Source organism: Mustela putorius, unplaced genomic scaffold (assembly GCF_011764305.1).
Source record: "Mustela putorius furo isolate JIRA1106 unplaced genomic scaffold, ASM1176430v1.1 tig00000127_pilon_pilon_pilon, whole genome shotgun sequence".
NCBI classification, from domain to species: domain Eukaryota; kingdom Metazoa; phylum Chordata; class Mammalia; order Carnivora; family Mustelidae; genus Mustela; species Mustela putorius.
Genome location: NW_025421288.1, coordinates 10,347,933 through 10,371,265, shown reverse-complemented (window position 1 = coordinate 10,371,265; position 23,333 = coordinate 10,347,933). Strand labels below are relative to the sequence as shown.

The following is a 23,333-nucleotide window of genomic DNA, read 5'->3' as shown; positions in this document are numbered from 1 at the left end:
CGCTTGATTTCGGCTCAGGTCATGATCTCAGGGTCATAGATCAAGCCGTGTCGGGCTCTGTGCTGGGTACAGAGTCTGTCTGAGATTCTCTCCCCTTCCCTATCCTCCAACCCCCACTCATGCTCACTCAACAGATAAAATCTTAAAAACAGGGCCACCTGGGTAGCTCAGTGGGTTGGGCCTTTGCCTTCGGCTCAGCGTATGTGCTGATCTCACGGTCCTGGGATCAAGCCCCGAGTCAGGCTCTCTGCTCGGCGGGGAGCCTGCTTCCACTCTCTCTCTGCCTGCCTCGCTGCCTACTTGTGATCTCTGTCAAATAAATAAATAAAATCTTTAAAAAAAAAATCTTAAAAACAGGAAAAGATATCAAACAAAGTACTCAATTTTATATCTGCTTTACATACTAGGCTTTAGCAAAATTTTAATTGGGGATTAAAAGCTGTTATTTCAAAACACTTATAAACCACTGACCTGTGGAAGAGAAGTTTTAGGCTGAAATGACTTTCTCAACCAGGGAAGGGAGTCGAGATAAACCATCCAGCAGGGAGTTCTGTGTAAAAACGTTTATTTGTACTAATGTTTAGAATACAGGAACTAAAGAAAGAAAGACACCTCAACTCCAAAGGGACAGTGAATTAGGGCCTGCCCACAGCCAAGGGGAAGGCCACTCCAGGGGGTTCTGGCATGGACTATCTCCCTCCACTACGTCATGTCAGTGTCACCAGGCAAAAAACTGAGGAATCAGGATGTGAAGACCTTACCAGCTGCTAGCGAGTGTGCAAGGGAAGAGAGGGATGTCTATGTGGCTTCCCTGTGACCCAGGGGCCAGGACACAGAGAGCAGGAGGCAGAGGTTCCCAATTCAGTCAAGGGCAGGAGCTGGATGTCCAGGTCCAGGAAGAACAAAAAGGGGATTCTGGAGGTAGGCTTTTTTCATCAAGTTAAAAAACAGGCACATTATCCAACGTCTCCCTGTGGCCCCCAAGCTGCTGGCCTGGCCCCCTGATTCTTCCCCTCTCCCCACAAAACCAAAGGGAATAGGAGGGGAGGCAGAAGACAGCAAATTCCAAGGGTGGGGAATGCTTCGGTCATTGAGACCACCTGTGAGCGAGCCCCGCGTGCACAAGGAAGAATCAGATGAAGCTGCGACTCCCCCTGGGGTGGGGTGGGGTGGGTCCGGGCAGAGCAAGGAGAGTGACCAAGAGCATCCTGGCTTGGGCGAAGGGTCCTGGGTAGCAGGAAGAGAGAGAGCTGCAGAGAGCCGCTCTGGGGGAAGGAGGGAGCGAGGCTAAGCAGCACCAAGGCTCCTTGCAAGCGCCGCCTCGGCTTGCTCTGTCGCTCACTCCCAGCTGCTCCTGGCAGAGGCCCTGGTCTGGCTCGCCTCCAGGGGAAGGGAAAACCCTGGGGACCAGAGTGGAGGCAGAGCTGAGAGAAAAGTGAGCTGCTCTCCTACTCGTACTCGGAGGACACGGTTTGAACCCTGTGATCGCCAGGGCCGGGGCCCAAGGGAGGCCGAGTGAAAGCACTTCACGGAGAGCAGTGAGGAGCTGGGCCGCAGGCGTGCCCTGGCGCAGGGCGCCACTCCATTCTCCCTGAGGGCCTAGGGCCAGAGGCAGTCAGAGCTGCCGCCTCAGCTTGCTGCTGCCAAAGGCAGATTGGCACAACCACCCGAGGTTCTCTGGACTTGTGAAAGAGGAGGAGGGAAAGGTGGGTATGAAAAACAAGAGAGGAAGAGAGGAACAGCCCTAGATGTACGGCGGGGGGAGGGGGGAGTGGGGGTGGGGCACATCAAGAGGAGTTCTGGTTCTGGTAGATGGAAGCTTTCTCCTTCAACAGGTCCAGACACAAGTGGCAGCTCCAACTTCCTGCAGAGAAGCAGAAAGGGGTCAGGATGGGTCCCGTACCGCCCTAAGGTGCTGTCCTGCCACTCCCCACACCTCACTTCCAGGAGCAGGACCAGCTAGAGAAGGCTGGGAGATGTTCTGCGGTAGCAAAGTTCCATGGTTATCCTGAGCTAAAAGAAACCTCCTGGGCTTCAAATATCAGGAAAAATAATTCCCAACGGTGATGAAAGAAATAATCACGTGGAGGACTATTCCCAAATACAGACTCCTAGGCCCTCTTGGCCCTCTTAAATCTGAAATCTCTAGGAGCACCTGGGAAGACTAAATTTTTAAAGCATCCCAGCTTTACACTTGTGATTAGAGAAGAACCAGACTTTGTTCTCAAGGCCCCAAAGGTCAGGATGAAGATCATAATAGTGGTTCTAGAGAAACCAGTTTTGACTCCACATAAGATAGCTTTCTGGGGAAACCATGGAAAGATGAGATGGGCTCACCACCAGGTGTTTAAGAGGCCAAGGAGCAGTGACAGGAAGAGGGGGTGAACTGTGACGACCCAATGTGTTACGATCTATCTCTTAGAATAGATGGGGAGAAACGTCCCTTGAAAAGTAAGCGTTTCAAACTTTGCTTATTAGTATTTATTATGGTTGTGTTCTTCTATGTGTGTGTGTGTGTTCTTCTGTGTTTTTTTAGCAACAAAATTAGTCCTTAATGCCTCAAAATTAGTGTCAATGTTTATCTGTGGATGTGGATGTGTATAGGGGAAAGAATCTAGACCTTTTATAAGCTCTGCAGAGACATGGGGCGCTCGGAATGTAAGAAGGGCCTTTCTAACCCAAAGGTCAATAGCACAGGGGCTGGACGGCTTCTCTGTAAACAGCCAGCCAGAATGTTAAATAGTTTAGGCTTTGCAAGCCACATATAGTCTTGGTCCCATGTTCTTTTTTAAAATCACCATTAAAAATGTGAAAAACATTCTTAGCTTAGAAATTATACACATGCCAGCTGAGGCTGGGCCTGGCTACTGATGAGCTGCAGTTTGCGGACCCCTTGACCTAAGAGCCTAGCCCACCTTGCAGCTTCTAGAGAATTCTCCCTCAGCTCCCGGCAGCTCCTCACTACCTCAGCCTCTGACAGTACTCCAGTATGAAGGCCCCTCTACAGTTCATGTGGAATTTTGTCTGTAAACTGGTTATTTCATGGTTAAAAAAAATAAAAGATGAAACACGCTACTTCTCCCCGAAGTGGACTTAGAAGCTGCGCATGACAGACGACAACAGCGGTGTGCTCCCCTGCAGCTGCCAAAGGACTTGCAGACTTTGTTCGTGTCCCCTTCCCTAGGGGGGGGTGCCAGCAGTGTGACCTACATTACAGGTTACTCTAACCACAGTGAGGCGCTTTCTCCTGTCTGCTGCTGGCCCACAGCATTTGTGCACAGTAAAAGCCACTGGGCACACACAGCCTCCGAGTAAGCTCCCAGATTTCTGTGAAGGAGGGGTTTAGGCACAGAGATCTGGCCGGCAGAGGGGCACCTGCAGAGAGACAGCTGCTTTCTGGTGCCAACACCGGTTTGGCTGAAAAGCTTGTGCAAACTCGGGAGCATTATTAAGCGAACTATGGGAGGGATAGACTGACCCATTCAGGTTCCAGGTTCAATACCTTTCCAGCCTGGGCAAGGGAAAAGAGAGGAAATGCACACTCAAACCTATCACATTCAAAGAGCTGATACCAAAGCCTCGCATCAGACAAACCACGAACTCAGCCCAGCTCCCTGGGCTGCCTGGAGGAAAGCAAAAGCACTCCTTCCGGTGACTCCACTCAGCCCCAGGTCTCTCTTTGGTTGCTGATTTTCTGCATTTCTAAATGTATCTGGTGATAATGTGCGAACGTTAAACCCTCAAAGCGGAAATGCTAGGAAAGCATTCTAAGTGAAGGACAAGTGTCTATTCCCTAATCTGGAAGAACACACAGGAGAACTCACTTACTGTACAATTATTTTCCAGGTCACTAGTAAGATACTTGTTCTGCGTGAGAGGTCAGGACAACCTACCTTCAGGAGGCTCAGACATAGACGGGGTGAGACAGTACATATGGTAGCCGCGGTCACAGTCGTCGCAGAAGAGCAGCTGGTCCTAGAGGAGGCAGGAAGGAGGTGCAAGGGGCAGGTGAGTGACCAGTGGGGGTGGACAGGGACAGGAGCTTCTGTAGACACTGCTGCTTCTTCCGAGGGCGGCAGGGCAGCTGGCGGGGAGGTGCAGACCTGCGAATTTCTGGAGAGGAAATTCTCCACGCAGACCGAGTGAGTCACTGTCACACTGCCTGAACCCTACCAGCTTCCGAATTCAGCCCACGGCCTCCACTCTTGTCCCCTACGTGCTAGTCTTCACAGAGGAAACTTTTTTAAAAATGTTAAGACAGAGCACATCACTCCCAATTAAACCCTCAGACCTGGTGACACCTGCCCTCCGATCCCTTCTCCGACCGCGCTCCTGCTGCAGGGAGGCCCCACCAGCCCAACTGCCTCGGTCCACTGGGCCCGTCTGCCCGAAGGTCCCCAGCCTCATTGCTCCTGTCCTGAGCACGTTGTGCCCGCAAACCTTCTCGGACTGACCCCTCTGAACCAACCGAATCTCTACCCCAGCACCGCCTCCTTGGAGGTTGCTCTGACCACCCACACCGGGTACCCAGCGGCCTGGCCCACCATGGCTGCCGCTCTCTTCCCGGCACGCTGGACAACCGCAGTGCCTTTCCTCGCTCACTGCCTGCTCCCCACAAGGAGGGCAAGTCCACGGTGGGGGGTCAGGGGGGACCCTGCCATCTTGTTTAGCGCCGAGTGCCCGGAATGGCGTCTGATACCAGGCTAGTGCCCCAGGGAAGGTCTGCTGCTCCCCAAGAAGCAGCTGCAGGCTGGGGGGTGGGGGGCTGCGGGGCGGCACGGGGACACGCACATCGTTCTCGGAGGTGCCGCAGATGTTGCAGCACTTGCACTCGATGCACTGCCAACGGTAGGTCTTCACGGCCGCCATCATCACTGGGGTGAACTGCAGACAAGACGGGTGTCCTGCGGGTGGGAGGAGGGGCGCGTCACCTGGGCGGCGGCGGCAGAAGGCAGGGGTTGAGGGGGAACCCTTGGCCCCGGGCGGGGGGCGGGTACCTGAGCGGCCGCAGTCCGAGCAGGACACCAGCTCCTCAGGCTGCCCTGTCTTCTTGTTGATCTTGGAATCCCCGAGGCAGAAGTCGCAGTAGTTGTTGGGCAGCGCCAGGCCGTCGGGACCCTTCTTGGCTACAGAGAGGGAAAGAGCTCCGCATGGGCTCCCGGGGGCCTTGAGGCATCCAGCAGCCCTGCAGGGAGGCCTTCCCGGGGGCAGGCTGACTCCCCCTGCCCCGCCTCCGGCGTGCCAGCTTACACTTCTGCTCCTCCGACCTCTGGGAAACCGGGGTGGGGGGCTGCGAGTCTTCCTTGTCCTCGCCCTCCTCCTCCGCCAGGTGGGAGTGGGCGTAGTGGTAACTGAGGCCTGGTCGGTTCTTGTAACGTTTTCCACAAACTGGGTGGGGACAAGAGGACAGAGAAAGGTGTTGGGATCCGAGAGAGCCACATCCCCACCCCCTCGCCCCCCTCTCCCCCCAGCTGCGGGGCTCCAGCTGAGGCGGAGGCAACCACCCCTGCCCCCGTGGGCTCTGTCTGCGACAGGCCTTCAGTGACGGCCACCTGCCTCTGGCGAGGAGCAACAGGCCCTGGGGTTCTCCAGTTTCCATGGCTCTGGCCTCTGTTACACCCCAGCCCACGGCCACCTCTGCTCTTCCGCACTGGCTGTCTGGGAGGCTGAACCCTGGCCCCGTTACCACTTGCCCTGGGACTAGTCTGGGGGAGGGAGCTCCAGGTCAGGAAGGGAAGGGAATCTAAAATTTTGTAATCTGGCAGGAAGGAAAAAAGGGAAGGAAGAGACTCCCGACTTTTTGACCTCTCAATAACCACAGGAAGCTCAAGCTGTCCACGTATACCACAGAGCTCACCCCTGCCCAATGAGGATACAGGAGTAGGGAGTGGATCCCTTGGGGAATCACCTATCAGTAAGTCTGTTGGGGTATCTGGCCCCCAAGGCAGCTGGAAGACACTCCCACGTCAGTGCCCTGCCCACCCCCACACCGATCAGCAAGGAGAGCAGATCCCCACGAGGCATCTTGCACTCTTAAGCATTGCACTCTTAAGCAGTGACACCAAAAAGAGCTCAGGCCGGCAGGAGGGAGCGGGGATAGGACGGAGACGGCGGGGCGCGGAGAAGCGCTAGCGGACCACCTAGCGCCTGTCCCGCCTGTCCTGGGGAAGGGGAAGCACAGGGGTCTGTCTGTAGTGGGTTCCTGAGCACACTTCTGAAGCCACCCCATGCAGCGGGGCCGAGCAGCCCTAGGAGCAAGTCTGTGGGAGACAAGCGGTGGTCAAGGCAGCTTCCAGGACCGTGAGGAGTGGCGTACCACCGAAAGCCCACTGCTCCTATCCCCATGCCATTCCAGAGACGCTGACACTAGCATCGCAGGAGATGAGCAAGGCGGGAGAAACGAGGGAGGAGGGAAGAGGGAGAGGAAAACCGAAAGTCTGAAAAGTTGAGAGAGCTACCTCTCTGGGGCGCTTTCGAGGTATGCTTTTGTTTGAAACTATCTGAAAGACAGAAAGAAAAGTCATGAGAAGAAGGCCTTGATACACTTGAGACAGGAGCGGCAGCAGCAGGAAAGCGGAGCCAACGAGAGAGAAACCAGCGGCGCTGGTGCTCCCAGGGCGGAGGGACAGAGGTGGGGCGAGTCAGAGAGAAGGGGGAGAGCAGACACTGAAAAATCCGGTGCTGGACTCTGGGGGGCCCTGGCTTGACTGGGGCCAGCAGACGCGGATGTGGTCGACAGAGGGGCCAATTCTGCCTGCTGTGTGCGCCCCCGGCCCCAGCACCCCACCCCAGGGGACAGCAGAAACCTTTCCCGGAGCATGCAGGGCCCACCCATTGGGCAGCAGAGGCTGGGACCTCCCAAGGGTCTCAGAGGGAACCAGTCAGCAGGCAGGAGAAAGCATTCAGGCCTTTTGTTACCACCCTGAGCAAGAACACAACCCTCCCTCCCCTCAGATCCTGAGCAGGGGCTGGGTCCAAGGCAGGGACCACCCGCCCACTCGCGAGGCACTCACTGTCACAGGCATAGGGCTTGTCCCGATCCTCCAAGATGGAAGCATCCAGCTTCTTACGGGCACTGCCCACACCTTTACCCTGCCAGAAACGAAACGAAACAAAACCAACAGAAAGATCCCCTTATTAAGATGCCTAGGCCTAGGGTGCCTGGGTGGTCTGCCTTCGGCTAAGGTCGTGATCCCGGGTCCTGGGACAGAGCCCCACACCGGGCCCCCTGCTCTATGGGAAGCCAGTTTCTCCCTCTCTCACCCCCCTGCTTGTGTTCCCTCTCTGTGTCAAATAAATTAATAAAATCTTTGAAAAAACAAAACACAACGAAACAAAGATGTCTACCTGAGGAGTAAACTCCCTGGGGAAGTGACTGCTAATTTCACAAAGAGGAAACATGGCACAAGCAACAGCACAGGGAGCGCTGCAGGCGCCCCTGCAGGCAGGGCTCTGCCTCCTCACCTTGGACTTCCCCTTGCCCCGACGCTTGGGAGTGTCTTCTTCATAGTCCTCGTCATCCAGGTCATCTAGGAAGTCCTCTGGTTCTAGGATCCGCTGAGTGGACAGAAGGATTACGATGGGCAGATACAATGTACCTCCAGAAGGTCCCCTGCAATGGGCCCGGCCAGGCCACCCAGAACCTCCTCTGTGTGCGGAGGCCCTCTGCTGGCCCCTCCAGTCTGGCCTCATTCCTCATGGCTGCCCTGTAACACCCCAGAATCCCATTCCTTTTCCTTTCCATGCTTTGGGCTTTCCTTCCTTTTCGACTCTTTTCCTGTTGCTCCCCTAGAGTGCCTTCTCCACTCTCTCCAAGGGGCTGACTCAAATGCCATGTTTTCATGAAGTCTGCCCTGCTACCCCAAGTAGCCGTGCTCTCTCCTGCCTCTGATCTGCTGCCCTAGGAACATACGATCAGTGGTTCCCTTCTGACAGCTCACTTCTTATATTAATTTTTTTTAAGTCTATTTAATTTTTTTAGTAATCTCCACACCCAGGCTGGGACTTGAACTCATGACCTCGAGGTCAAGAGAAGCATGCTCTACAGACGGAGCCACTTCTTAGATTTCAATCAAGAGCTCTGAGGGTGCCAGGGAAGCTCAGTCAGTTAAGTGTCTGCCTTCTGCTCGGGTCATGATCCCAGAGTGCTGGGATCGAGTCTGGAGTTGGGATCCCTGCTCAGCAGGGAGTCTGCTTCTCCATCTCCTGTTCCCCCTAGTTGTGGGCGCTCTGTCAAATAAATAAATAAAATCTTAAAAAAAAAAAAAGACCTTTGCTGCTAACTTGTGTGGGCTTATAGGAAGTTTTTTTTCCCTAACTGCTCTGCTTCAGCTTCCCTGTTATGTGGAACAGAGGCCACGGTACCTACTTCCTATGGCTGTAGAGACTAGAGAAAATGATGAACAAGCACTTAGCACAGTGCCTGCCATAGTTTTAACTCTTATTATTTCTGGGCATAGTTTTATCTTCGTCGCTGGTAGGGACCAGGCCTGCTTCACCCATGTAACCCCAGGCACCAGAAAACATCTGTGACAAAGACGCCGAATGAGGGAAAGTCTGTACTTAGAAGAAAAGGAACAGGAGAAACTGGATACTAATAGCAAAGCCAGTCAGTACCCAGTGCTTACTAGGGAATGAGCAGGACCAGAACCCCAGGGGCCTTCCTCCTGGCCCAAAGCTTTTGCTTCCATTCTGAATACGGGGTGGCCTCCGATAAAGAGGAGGCTGGTTTCCATCAGAGCTCCCTTAGCCATGGGGTTCATCTTATACCTTCCGTGCTCGACTGTTGGTCACAGGAAACTCGCCCAGGCTGTCATCATCCACTCGGGGGTCAGGGGCACCTCGCTTCTCCAAGGGGTCTGTGCGCAACAGAGCCTCCAAACTACTGCCGTCTTGAGAGATCAGCCCCTCTTTCTTCAGGGTCTGGTCTGTGTCTGCAGGCAAGGTCAGGATGAAGTGAGGCTCAGAAGGGCTGAAAGCAGGCCGCTCTGGGTCTACACAGTGCTAGGCCAGCCATGCACCAGTCACTGTCTTTTGGTCTCTGGCTGCCTAGGAACCAAGACACCCCGTTTACTTGGCACCGTAACCTATCTGTTTACTTGTCTCCTCTATCAGACTGAGCTCTGTAAAGGAGGGAATGGCATCTCACCCACTCTAGCATCTTTAGGATCTAGCACTAGGCCGGGTACGTAAGAGGTGACTGATTAACAGCCTTACAAGCAGCAGACCACACCCTAGCTCAAGAAGGGGTGTGCTTTACCTGGTTTAATAGATGGGAAAGAAAGTCTTGGGTCCTCAGGAGGGTGGGCTCGCCGCTTTTTCCGCCAGCGCCGGGCAGGATAGGAGTATAGCTGACCAGAGGCCAATCCTGTGGGAAAGAAGAAAGAAAAGTCAAGGCCTAACGCAGTCCTGGGCAATAACATCAAACACCTTCTAGAGGAGTAGCACCCCCTACCCACCAAGTTCTACAGTGAGGGAGCAATATGGACAGGGAGGGCCTGGGGGCAGGAGAAGTCACAGTTCGTGGAAAAGAGAAACAGATGGAAGCTCGAGGGCCTTGGCTAACACAGAGCTCCCCAGAAGCCCAGCGCCAGCCTCAGTAGGGCAGCCCTGCAGAAAACAAAGATACTGGTACGAACCCGCCTGCTTCATCTCCCCTGGGCCTCTAACCCAGGCAAGACCGTATTCATGCACGCGTGGAAGCAGTGAGGAAAACCCTCTCAGCTGGCCCATCACGTAAGATGAAGCTTCTGCCTTCCCTGTGCTCCCGAGTCTGAACCCTCACCTCACCTGGACCCCGGTGTCGTTTCTCCATCCAGATGTAACAGTTGCTCTGGGCCACTCCAGTCTGCGAGTCTAAGAAAGGCAGGCGCACACTGCGCTCAGCGCAGAGGCGGGCATTGTAGTTGTGGCACTGCTCCATGGCGTCCTTGTAGTACTGCTCCCCAAGGCTGCGGCGGACACAAAGATCAGGTGCGCATGTGCTGGGGCAGGGCAGAGCACAGGGTGCCGAGCGGCCCCGCTCCCCTGCCATCTGCTGCTTTAGAAGGCTCAAGGGACTGGGAGACTGCGGCTCTGGTCCTATTTGCCTCGGTTTCTGCCTCATGGGACACCACACCCCTTCACGAAGCCACTATGAGGAAAGGCACTTCATAAATTACCATCAGGAACACATGATCTCTCATGTGTCTACTCAGGCCTAAGCCTAACCCACAAAGATGGGGAGAAACTAACATTCATTCTGTGCCTCTCTTGGAGTCCAGCCCCGTGCTAGTCCTCCCTTAACCCTCCTGACTCTGAGAAGCACAGGTTAGCTTCTTTTCACAATCGAGGAAGAGTTCTACAAGATCTAGAGCCCTCACTAAAATATAGTTAACAAACTACAGCACCTCTACACAACAAATTTTTATTAAGCCATAAAAAAGAAGGAAACTCTTCATGTGCTGATATCAAACCATCTCCAAGACGACTAGAAAAAAAGCGAGGTACAGTGCTGAGAAGTGTTCCAGGATGCTACCATTTATGTAACAAGAAGTAGAGAAGAAACTGTAGGCCTCCAGAGAGAAAAACTGGGTGACCTGCTGGGGCGGGGGGGATTCCTCCTATATGCCATTTTAGATCTTTTAAATTCGTACTAGGTGCAGGTTTCCCCCACTGTCTGATGGTGTACTTTCTGCCACTTGACTTTTATAAGAGACCTACAACAGCACCTATTTTCACTAACTGGAAGACATCTAGAGAGGATTTTCATTTTTAAGAAGAGGCAATTGCTTTTTTGCTTTTTGCCATGTCGGCTTATGTACAGTTTCTTAAGAACACTCTACTTTGAATAGTGGGGGTGGGGGGAACCTGTACTGAGCGAACTAATTAATGCCACGTGCTAATTTTATTTTATTTCTTTTTTTTAAAGATTTTATTTGTTTATTTGACAGAGATCACAAGTAGGCAGAGAGACAGGCAGAGAGAGAGAGAGAGGAGGAAGCGGGCTCCCTGCTGAGCAGAGAGCCCGATGTGGGTCTTGATCCCAGGACCCTGGGATCATGACCTGAGCCGAAGGCAGAGGCTTTAACCCACTGAGCCACCCAGGCGCCCCGCATGTGCTAATTTTAAAGTCACTGGAAAACATGTGAAAAACACCTGAACTTCTTTGAATCCTACTTTTTCCCCGAGTGCCATTAGAGTGATATAAAACCTGTTTGCTCACAGGCCCGTCTGAGGCCCTTTTCCATTCTCACACCATCAAATTATACAGGAAAGAACCTTCTTTCACTCAGAAGACTCAGTTTGAAATCTCAGTAAGGGTAAAACTTTAAGTGCTTTAAAAAGCTGGACAACTACACAGTGCCAGGAGTTACCTGGTTCTAAGAAGCATGTACACAGAACCAACCTTGTTCTCATCCTCAGGGCATAACAAACGCATTAGTACTGGAATGACAGTGACCCGTCTTTACATATTCGATCCACTGTAAATAAACCGAGGGCAAAGGTGGTTTCTTTCTCACAGTATCCCTAGTATCCACGAAGGTGTCTGGGACATCTTGACCTGGGAGTAAAAAGACCTTGCACGGCTGCAAGTCACCCCACAAATGTGGACATTCAGTCAGCCCGTGTGGAGCTCAGCTTCCTCTGCTGGCCTGGGGGAGCCGGACTAGATAAGCTCTAACATATTCTACTGGAGGGAGAACCCTCGCATGAGGAGCTGGACCGAGTGTGTCTCTGTTGTTTATGTCCATAACTCAAACTCCACTGACAAACCAGGCTCTGGAATCCGAGGGGGCTTTCACAGAGCGGTCACAACAGACCATGCAGGCACAGCTTAGTATGTTCCCAAGCTACTGAAGACACACCACACACAAGGCGACAGCAACACAAGATTGCTTGACTTGATTCAATGAGTGGTAATAACTGTAATTTGCGGTAGTAAGCAGGAATCTTGTGTTGGGGAGTGGAAGAAAAAGGGAACAGGCTCACGTTAGCCAGCCTTTAGGAGGCAGCCATGTCCTCACCACACAGAGGAAAAATTGGATAAACAAGGCCGAGCGCAGCAGCTCCTTTGTTTCTGCTGATGGCAATGGATACTGACGCTAGAAGTCAAATGGAAGGAAGGGTGAGATGTGCCGAAGGCTGCAGAGTCAGAGCACTGAAGCTACAACTGGTTTTAGAGGGGGAAATAAGAGAGTCTGTCACAGCACTTGGGAGTTTAGGGGATTTCAGAAAGTGGCAAACTGCCTTGTGAGAGAACTGGGAATGAAACACCTAAGTCAGGGGGAGAGGGGATCTGATGAAGACAGACCAAGAGAGAATGAGAGGGAATTTATAAATGGGAAAATTCTTTTCCCAGAACCAGATGCAAGTCAAAAAAGATGAGCTAGTAGTCCTGACCTCCATGTATAACCTCAGCTATTCAAAAAGCAGGCATCCCACGATCAAGAGAAGTTCCAGAAAAGTATCTCCTGGGTGAGGACGGTACTGGAAGAACGGAAGCCCCCTCTTGCAGGGCAAGGTCTGTAGGGAAATGTATTAATTGCAGTGACCAGCCCTCTGCAGCTAGAACTGAGAACGTTGGCTTCTCATGACCAGCACTCACGAACCAGGGGCTGGTGACCCTCACAATCTCTGTAGCTCCTTTAAGAGAAATGAGTCGTGCTCTGTTGAAATGCGCAACTCCTCCCTTCTAGGACTACATGAAAGGGTTGGCAACTCTATTTCCCTGAAGAAAGTCTTCCAACATAAAATCTCGTTACCTATTAACTCTTAAAACCTAGGGAAGTTTGACATTCCCCCAGCACAGTAAGATTTCCAAGGCAGGAGCTCTGATTTCTTTCCAGGAAGCATGAAACCTGTGTAAAACCTCCCTTTACAGTGGGCTTGGGGTGTGTGTGTGGTGGGGGGGGGGAGTAGTCAACAAAGAGAAAGGCAGGGAAACAAAGAAAGAACATCTGAGTCAGGAAGAACAACTATATAAATGGTAGATCAAGAGCGACATTTCTAAATTGAGGGAAATGTCAGCCTGAAGAAAGAGCTGGGGGAAACTGGAGTGGGCAGATCAGAGAGAAAGATAATAGTGTTGGGAGGAGGGGGAGCTGAACGAGGAGGCTGGATGGAGCTGAAAGCAAGTTAAAAAAAAAAAAAAAAAAAAAAAAAAAAAAAAAAACCACAGGAGGAGAAGAAGGCACTTAGCTTAATGGAAGTGGGAAGGCATTCTCAAAGAAAAGGCTCCAGGCCGGGAGGAGGGGAGGTGGGCAAAGCAATGCACTCTTTAAAAAGGCTCTTGGGAAGAGTGGGGGCTCAGCCACCACAAAGGCAGATGAGAAGCTGTGAGTCCCTCAGAACAGTTTCCAAACCTTTACCCTGTCATCCAGCCCAAATCCAAAAACCCTGCCTGGGCAATGAGTCGCCTCTCAGTTTTCCTACCTCTGCATCAAGCCCAATTTACCCACTGAAAAGAGCTTGCTCTATCGGCCCACCGGGCCCGAACCCATCTCTTCAGGGAGGAGGCTAGGTTCAATCAAGTCCCAAAGCATCTTTAACTCACAGCCAACAGACCCCGCTCCATTTTCCCCAACAACCATTAACTTTAACTTTGCTCGACACCTGACCAGCACAGGGCGACTGCACAGCGCGCAGCCTGCCGACCTAGATGCCCCTCCAGGCTGCAGAGGCGTCCTGGACCGCTTCCGTCCAGTTCCCGTTTTTTTGGTGGCTGGACTGGCGGGTGCAAAGGCCCTCTCCCCTGAAGTTCCTTCCCTTCTGCACCGCCTTGCTCCTCAACACCTTCTTCCCGATGATGCTTCTGGTCTTGGCCATCAGATACTCAGACCCCCACCCCCCACCCCGATCGTCAAGGGGCTGTTAAAACAAAACAGCCCCGCGGTGCTTAGCCGCACAAGGGCTGCTGAGCCTGTTGCTCCAGGACCGGCCGCGGGCAGCGGATCCAGAGGGGTCGGCGCCCGGCTTCGTGGGGACACACGGGTCGGTCCCGGGCCCGCCCTCGGCCCGGCCCCTCCGGACCGAGGCTTCTGGTCTCGGAAGCGCACCCGGACTGTGTCTCTCCTACGCAACGACGGCGCCATACTCGGGCCACCGTGAGCCCGAAGGAGCGCTCAGACCGCAGGGCGCCGCAGGGAGGGTGCCCGTAAGGGGCTCCCGTGTGCCCCCCTCAGGGCCTCCACAAGTTTCCAAAGAAGCGCAACGTCTTCTTGGGAGTCTCCTGTTGCCCTCCCTACTAGGAGTCGCAAGCAGGCCTTCTCGGGCACGTCCTTCCCTCCGCCTCGTCCCCTCCCGCACCGCCGCCTACTCCCAGGCCTCTTAAAAGATCTCCCGGCCTAGGAGAGAAAGAAACGACTACTCACAGCTTCACTACATTTTCTACCACAGCCGCCATCTTCCCTGCTCCTCTCCCTCAGGCCGGGAGGCCCGGAGCCCTCAGCGCGCAGGCGCCAGGACGGCACCGGGGAACCGGTTTCCTCGTTCCTCTGCGCAGGCGCCGCCCGAAAGCGCGCGCCCGAGAACGAGGCCGGGAGAACGGGCTTCGTGACAGTCCACCCGGGTCGGGGAGTCGAGTCGAGGGAGTCCAATGCGCAGGCGCGACGGGAACGGGCGCGCGCCCCGAGGCTCTTGCGGGAGCCCCGGGTCTTCCGTGTGGAGGGCGGGACGGGAGAGGGAAGGTCTGGCCTGATGCAGAAACGAGAGGGTTGATGACATGAAGATGGTGAAAACTTGAGACCCAGAGCTGGATTAGATGGAGCATTATGCGTTCTGCTGCCTCACCGACATTTATCCTTGTGGTTAACCCCTTGCCTTCACTCATGGGCGCGGGGAGGGAGTTGGTGGGTCGCAGAAAACAAGAGTAATGCACAATCCACTTGGGTCCCCAATCGTGTGCCTCTTCAAGGAGAGGAAAATTGACGCCCGAACTGGGCAGTTCTTTGGCCTGAACACTGGAGTCATGGCAAAAGTTACCTCCCCTTCCCGCCACCAAACCCAGCCACCAACATCAGTGATACCTCCTCCCTTGCTTCCTACTTCTGTCCCTCCACTTAGGCTCTGAAGAATTTCCCTCCTGCAACTATGCGTGAATCTTTTGTACCACTCATTATTCCTTCACTGTTGAATCGTGCAAATTCATATACAAATGTGGCTTAATATCCTTTTAAAAATTCAGAGCCCTTCCTTCAGCCCGTGGTTGCCTTGGCTTATCACCCCATTTTTTCTTACCCTTTCACAGCGAGGTTTCTGTTTATACTCCCTATCTCTGTTGACTTATTTCCAAGACCCTTTCGCCCAGTTTAATGACAGTTTTGTTCCCACTGGTTCATTGAAGCAGGTCGTAACAAAGACACCATGACATTCTGACCAGTCCCTCCTTTTTCTTTTTTCAAGAATTAATTAATTTTTTTTTTATTTGAGTGAGAGGGAGCACGTGCAGGGGTGGGGAGGAGAAGCAGAGGGAGAGGAATAAGCTGACTGTGGAGCCTGATGGGGGGTTGGGGGGGTCCATCCCACCGCCCCTGAGATCATGATGTGAGTCAAAATTAAGAATCCACCATTCAACCCACCCAACCACCCAGGCGCCCTCCATTTCCTCCTTTTTCAAGCCCTTTTCAGGGTCTCTGAGATGAACATTCTCCTGGCTGGTCTCTGAACACATTGACAGCAGTTCCTTCAGCCTCTTTTGCTGATTCTGTCCTTTGTCCCACTTTCATATGTCACAGTCCTCAGGGTGTGGCCTTTGGTGTTTGCCAAATACCTTCTGCCATCAGCTCCAAGATGCACATGTTCCCCGTGCCCCTCCCCTACTTTAATATTTCAGAACTGAGTGACATCTTACCATCACCGTGCCTTAAAATCACTTTTGGTAGATGGGGGTTGTGTGATATTGGACAGTGCCTACCCTGCACTCAACTCACATAGCAGGTGGTGGCCACTGGGAAGAAAAACCCAGAAACAATACTGGTGCAGTCTTTTACCTCTAGGAACTGAACAACTGTGGGGATAAAGAGTATCAGAAATGATTCCAAAGCAGGAGTCGAAAGTTCATTGTGTGTTGTGGCCTGAATGTTTGTGATCCTCCCCCAATCCTCTGTTGAAGCATTAACCCCAATATGATGGCATTTGGAGGTGAAGTCTTTGGGAAGCGATTAGGTTCAGATGAGGTCACGAGGGTGGGGCCCTCGTGATGGCATTAGTGCCCTCCTAAGAAGAAGACAGCTTTCTCTTTCCCTGAGGAAAGGCCCTGTGATGTCACAGCAGGAAGAGCTAAACACTCTGGAGAGTAGTTCTCTTCGGAGGAGAGTGACAAGAGGGGCCATAAGGTGGCTACTGAGGTGCTAGGAATGTTCTTTTTTCTTCTTCTGGGTAGTGGGTACATAGGTTGGTTCACTTTATAAAAATTTATTGAACTACCCAAAACTGGGGCACTTTGCTGCATGTATATGTCAATAAGAAAATTTAAAAACATTAGAAATAATATAGAGGGGCACCTGGGTGGCTCAGTGGGTTAAAGCCTCTCCCTTTGGCTCAGGTCCTGGGATCGAGCCCCACATCGGGCTCTCTGCTCCACGGGAGCCTGCTTCCTCCTCTCTGCCTGCCTCTCTGCCTACTTGTGATCTCTGTCTGTCAAATAAATAAATAAAATCTAAAAAAAAAAAAAGAAAAGAAAGAAAGAAAAGAAAAGAAATGCTCCATCACTGAGCAACAGATGCTCTGACCCAGTAACCAGTATATACAATGTTTCTCTTACAGGAAGGAACCAAGGAGTGGAAGTGGGGTGCGGCCTTTTGCAATCTCAATGAAGGACTTTTTTGCAAAGTGTTTCCTATTTCTGGGCCTCTGGGTTCGGCCTGACCTAAGGGAGGAATGCTTCCACGAGGGGGCACAATAATGATTTCCCTAAATTAGGAGCTAAGACTGCCAACGGGTTATTTTTTGTTCTGCTTGCCGCTGGGCAAGAAAGGAAAAAGAGGGCCTGCTATTGGCTTGTGTGATTGATTCTTTTTTATTTTTTCTTTCTTAAGATTGAATTTATTTATTTGGAAGAGAGAGAGGATAACTGCACTGATATTTAGGAAGCTAAAACCCAAAGATGTAAGCCCAGAATTTGAAGCAATTTTTGTCCTGGGGACATTTACTGATCTGGGAGATATAAGTGTGAAACTGAGCTGTTGTTTGGTGGTTTTGGTGGGGAGGGTTAAAAATCAAAACCCAAAGCCATCCCAAGGTAGGAGAATAGATACCCCACCATGGACACATACACACATTAAGATGGGATCCTAACTTGTGTGAACTTGTAGCCCCAAATCATATCTGGGTGGTTCGGGGAAGCTTAAGCCTTGAGTTTGGATTAAAGTAGACCCATCTTTATACAGCCCCCGGTCACCTGACAGAAGCAAGAATATCTGGTATTGAGTAATAAGTTTTATAAATGAATGTATTGTCATCCTAGTCCCCAAAGTATTTCGACAAACATGTTTTTCAGATATGACATCCAACCCATCGTCAAAGATAATCAGGCACACAGAGTAAAAAGAAACCTTGTGGGACGCCTGGGTGGCTCAGTGGGTTAAACCCTCTGCCTTCAGCTCAGGTTACGATCCCAGAGTCCTGGGATCAAGCCCTGCATTTGGGCTCTCTGCTGGGTGGGGAGCCTGCTGCCCTTCCTCTCTCTCTGCCTATCTCTCTGTCTGCTTGTGATCTCTGTCTGCCAAATAAATAAATAAAATAAAATCTTAAAAAAAAAAAGAAGCCTTGTACAAGGACCTATACAAAAACTATAAAACATAAATTGATCCACACAAAGATTTAACATCCGGAATTTCTGATACTGACCACAAAATAACACTGCTTATTGTGTTTAAAGGAGTAAAAAAACCAGTATAAAAACATCTGTGGGCGGAGCACCTGGGTGGCTCAGTGTTAAGCTTCTGCCTTTGGCTCAAGTAATGAACCCAGGGTCCTGGGATCGAGCCCCACAACCAGCTCCCTGCTCGGTGGGGAGCCTGCTTCCCCCTCTCCCTCTGCTTGTCCTTCCCCCTGCTTGTTCTCTCTCTCTCTGTGTCGAATAAATAAATAAAATCTTAAACACACACACACACACACACACACACACACACACCTGCAGTGGGCAAGTGGGATTAAAAAGTACCACAACATGGGGCGCCTGGGTGGCTCAGTGGGTTAAAGCCTCTGCCTTTGGCTCAGGTCATGATTCCAGGGTCCTGGGATCAAGCCCTGCATCGGGCTCTCTGCTCAGAAGGGAGCCTGCTTCTCCCTCTCCCTCTGCCTGACTCTCTGCCTACTTGTGATCTGTCTGTCAAATAAATTAAAAAAAAAAAAAAAAGAAGAAGTGCCACGACAGAATTTTAAAAGAACAATATGGAACTTCTCCAACTGAACAGTGAGATAACCAAAATTAAGAACACAATGAATCCAGATTACTCATAACTGAAGAGACAACATAGAAAACCAGAGGCTAGGTAGGCAGAACTTGTCCTTAATACTGCATAAAAGACAAAAGAACAGAAAATACAGAAGTAGAGCAGAAACATTGATACATAGAGAGGTCTAACATACATTTAAAACAAATGTTTTTATGAAGTTGGCTCCATGCCCAGTGTGCAGCCCAACGCAGGCCTTGAACTAGTGACCCTTGAGATCAAGATCCTGAGCTGAGACACAAAGTCAGATGCTTAAACTGAATGAGCCACCCAGGTTTCCCCTCATATATATTTAATTGGAGTGTCAGAGGGTAAGGAGAGAGAAAGGAGCATAGGCAATGTTTAAAGGGGAAAATGACAATGCTGAAAGAGGTGTTTGTTTGTTTTAAAATTTTATTTGGGGCGCCTGGGTGGCTCAGTGGGTTAAGCCTCTGCCTTCGGCTCAGGCATGATCTCAGGGTGCTGGGATTGAGCCCCACATCGGGCTCTCTGCTCAGCAGGGAACCTGCTTCCCCCTCTCTCTCTGCCTGCTGCTCTGCCTACTTGTGATCTATCTCTCTGTCAAATAAATTTTTTTACATTTTTTATTAAAGATTTTATTTATTTATTTGACAGACAGAAATCACAAGTAGGCAGAGAGGCAGGCAGAGAAAGGGGAGGAAGCAAGTTCAATGCTGAGCAGAGGGCCCAATGCGGGGCTCGATCCCAGCACCCTGGGATCATGACCTGAGCCGAAGGCAGAGGCTTTAACCCACTGAACCACCCAGGCACCCCTAAATAAAATCTCTTAGAAAAAAGGTTTTATTTATATGAGCAAGAGAGATCGAGAGAGAGAATGAGCAGGGGCGAAGAGCAGAGAGAGGGCGAAGCAGACTCCCCGATGAGCAGGGAGTGCAGGAGGGGCTTGGTCCCAGGTCTCAGGGACCAAAGCCAGAGCTGAAGGCAGACTGGTAACCAACTGAGCCAGCCAGGTACCCCTGAAAGATATGAATCCATAGATTAAAGAAGCCAAATAAGACTGAAGTGAGCTAAATAAAGACGTCTCGGAGATAAATGCTAGGGTATTTAGGATGAAGTGTTATAATGTCCACATCTTATTTTCAAAAGGTCAGGATGATAGTTTTTATAGGCGAAGAGATAAAGCAAATGAAGCAAAATGGTAAAAATGGGCAAATCTAGATGAAGGTGTATGGATGTACATTGTACTCATCTTTCAGTATTTCTGTAGGTTTGAAATGTTTGAAAATAAAAGCTTAGGGGGAAATAATCAATTCTATACAGGTAGATCCGCCGTTCTTTAAAAATGGAAGTCTGGGGACGCCTGGGTGGCTTGGCTGGTTAAGCCTCTGCCTTCTGCTCAGGTCATGATCCCAGGGTCCTGGGATTGAGCCCCACATCGGGCTCCTCGCTCAGAGGGGAGCCTGCTTCTCTCTGCCTCTGCTTGCCACTCTGGCTGCTTGTGCCTCTGACAAATAACTAACTAACTAACTAACTAACTAACTAACTAAATAAATAAAATCTTTTTAAAAAAGGGAAGTCTGGGACAACCTGGTAAAGAACCCTGAACCACCAAGACGAAGGCTGGAGGAAAAGGCTGAAGGCAAACTGGCTGGCCCAGTTAGTAGAACGTCTGACTCTTGATCTTAGGGTCGTGGGTTCAATCCCCAAGCTGGGGGTAGAGGTTGCATTAAAAAAGATAAAATCCTCAAAAAAAAAAAAAAAAAAAAGTAAAAGTCTTTGAAGGCAGGGCGCCTGGGTGGCTCAGTGGGTTAAGCCGCTGCCTTCGGCTCAGGTCATGATCTCAGGGTCCTGGGATCGAGTCCCGCATCGGGCTCTCTGCTCAGCAGGGAGTCCGCTTCCTCCTCTCTCTCTCTCTGCCTGCCTCTCTGCCTACTTGTGATCTCTGTCTGTCAAATAAAAAATAAAAAAAAATCTTTAAAAAAAAAAAAAAAAGTCTTTGAAGGCAAAAGGAATACGAACTGGTTAGTAAAGGAGGGGAAGTTATTCATACCAGCCATGGTTTTGTAGAAAAAGTCTGTCGCTCCTACATATATTTCTCTTCTTGCTGTGGCAAGTATATTTTTACGTATTTTCATTCTCCCATTCTTCTCTCCTTCTTTCCACTCTAGAGTCTAGGGTGTCTTGGTGGTAATTAACTTTACCGCAGAGTTCATAGTTTGCGAGACATTGAGATGGGCTAGTAAACGAAAAATTGCAGGAGGAACGAACATCCGTGAATCCTGGCCTTGCAAGCGGGTGTGATCATTGGCAGATTTTGAGTCATCTCCCTTCGGAAGAAGAGTGAATATATTTTCGGCAGAAAGAGGAGTAGATGCTTTGTACTAGGGAGGCTTATATTATTTTACATGGCTGCCTTGGTGCAAGCAAGGATTCCTCGTTGAGTTCATCTGATGTTTCAGGTGTCCTGTCTAGTTCCCCTTTTCCAGCCTGACACAGCAACCCCACGTGCTCTCCCAGCGCCCTTGGGTGGGGGTGTCTGACGCAGGGTGGCTGGGGAGCAGCTCCAGGGCACCCAAGACAGGCATGGGTGCTCTGACCTCGGCTCAGGTCCAGGGCAAGGTGTGGTCTTGCAGCTGGGCAAAGCTCTAAGGAAGGTTTGCTTTTTTTCTTGTCTTCCCTTTCCAAGGCAGAAGGGACAAGCGTTTCAAGCACCAGGAGAGGGAGCCTGCAGGCAAGGAGCTGCTTACCTCTTACCTACGAAGTCCTTTTGCCTTAGCACTTTACCAGGGTCTGGGGTGGCACCCGTGTTGGGGGAGTGGGTTGCAGTCAGGTATAGGCTTTAGGGTCTCACAGACCTGGGTTAAAATCCCAGTACCGATAGTGAAACCACTAATCTCTAATGATGGTAAAATTTTCAAATTAAACAGACAAGGGGTGTTTGGAGGGCTCAGTCTTTAGGTGCCTGCCTTCAGCTCAAGTCAGGATTCCACGGCCCCACATCAGACTTCCTGCGTGGCGGGAAGCCTGCTTCTCCCTCTGCCACTCGCCATGCTTGTGTTCCCTCTCTCACTGTGTCTCTCTCTGTCAAATAAATAAAATCTTAAAAAAAAAATAAAAAGACAAAGTGTAGCGGGGATGAAACATGACGCGGGTTCTATGGAAAATGGGGGGGGGGTGATTCCGCAAGAAATTAAATATAGAATGACATAGTATGACCCAGAAGTATATACCCATAGTATATACCCATAGTATATACCCAGAAGAATGGAAAGCAAGGACTCAGACTGATGTTTGTGCCCCAATGTTCATAGGAGTCTTGTTCTCGATGGCCCAGAGGTAGAAGCAACCAGGCATCCACTGAGGGGTGAATGGATACACGACATGTGGGATAGACAGACAACGGAATATTGTTCAGCCTTTAGAAGAAGGACATTTCAACACACGTGGCATCAGGGATGAACCTCGAAGATGTCAGGCTAAATGAAATAAGCCAAAAGACAAATACCCTGTGACTCCACTTACATCCAGTCCCCAGAGCAGTCACGTTCAGAGAGACAGGAAGTAGATGGGGGTTGCCAGGGGCTGGGGGAAGGGAGAGCGAGGAGTTCGTGTTTTGTGGGTATGGAGTTTCACTTTGGGAAAAGAAGAAAGTTCTGGAATAAATGGTGGTGATTGTTGCAGAAGAACATGAATGTATTAATGCCACTAAATCGTACACTTAAACATAGTTAAAATGGTCAGTTTCATATTGTGTATATTTTAACACACACATGTACACAGCCCTGTGGCCAAGCAAAATGCCTCTGGGTCCCATTCAGCCCCCACTATGAAATCTGACACAGGGAATGGAGGCAGGAAAGGCTGGGGGCAAGGTTGGAGTCTGGGATCCGCAGGGTCAGAAGGATGGAGAACCAGTGGTTAATGGAAGCAGGAGACAGCCATGGCTTGAACTTGCCTCCAGCCACCCGTGTGGCCTGTACCGATCAGACACAAGCCCCACCTTAGCCCTCTCCCCTCCTCACCCCGCAGTGGCTTCTTCCTCTCTGACCTTCCGTCCATCTTCCATTGGCTCGGGCAGTGACCTGCTAAAACCTGGATCTGACTACGTGTCTCTCCTGCTTAAAATCCTTCTACAGCTCCCCATTGCAAGCAAAGCCGTTCCCAGCGGACTCCAAGCTGTTTCCCCAGTCCTGCCTTTCCAGAGCCCCACGTTCCTTTATGTCCATAGCCACTTTGGAGTACCTTCCATGTGGCAGTTCATAAACCTTGTCCCTAACTTTTCCCACAACCCTGCGAAGTCAGGACCACTGACCCATTCTAGAGATGGAGAAACTGAATCTCACACAGACTAGGTCAGACCCAGAGATCCACGCTCTTTTTACCACTTGGCGGCTCCTCTGTCATTCACTCTGGTGCCTCAGTGCCTTTGCTTATGCACAAGTGTATCTTAGCCTTCAGGTTTGGGCCAGAATCATGTCTGACCATCCTAATGGGCTCTCTGCCCCAGGCATGCCCGATCTTGTTTTCTTTACCGTTGTTCAACATGGTGGGAAATCCTCTTACCTGCTTACAAATTCAATATTCTTTTTCCATTAGAATATGAGCTACAGGAGAGCAGGGATTGCGTCCGTCTGACATCCCCGGCACCGGGAACACACTTGAGTGCCCCCTAACTGCTCACTAAATAGTGCTGATGAGCTCTGTTTGATCCCTCCTGGCCCCAGGTCTGGCCCTCCCTCCTGCACACGCCCTCAGTCCCCTGATGCTGGTGCACCTGCTGGTCCCTTGCACCAGGGCTTATTCTTTCATTCTTGGGTCGCCCCCATAGACCCCAGCAGCCTGGGCATGGCGCCTGTCTTACCCCAGGGCTCAGCCACCTCTTGTAAACACCAGAAGCAACACTGCAATATCCCCAGGTGGCATTTGGTTGGTTCCTGC

General features: G+C 51.1%; 1 protein-coding gene across 2 annotated transcripts; it reads right to left on the bottom strand.

The window, feature by feature from the left end:
* Nucleotides 1-548: 548 nt before the first annotated feature.
* Nucleotides 549-14,485, bottom strand: DPF2 (double PHD fingers 2). 2 transcript variants are annotated; one of them, XM_004770066.3, is made up of 12 exons: nt 14,352-14,485; nt 9,790-9,950; nt 9,260-9,367; nt 8,770-8,933; nt 7,465-7,557; nt 7,014-7,092; nt 6,459-6,500; nt 5,251-5,388; nt 4,998-5,126; nt 4,792-4,904; nt 3,894-3,975; nt 549-1,864 (listed from the first exon to the last, which is right to left on the bottom strand). In XM_004770066.3, exons 1-12 carry the CDS (start codon nt 14,381-14,383, stop codon nt 1,788-1,790), a joined length of 1,218 nt encoding a protein of 405 aa, XP_004770123.1. In that variant the 5' UTR covers nt 14,384-14,485; the 3' UTR covers nt 549-1,787. The 2 variants fall into 2 exon arrangements, with proteins under 2 accessions (XP_004770123.1, XP_004770124.1); XM_004770067.3 differs by lacking the exon at nt 6,459-6,500.
* Between the last annotated feature and the right edge of the window lie 8,848 nt (nt 14,486-23,333).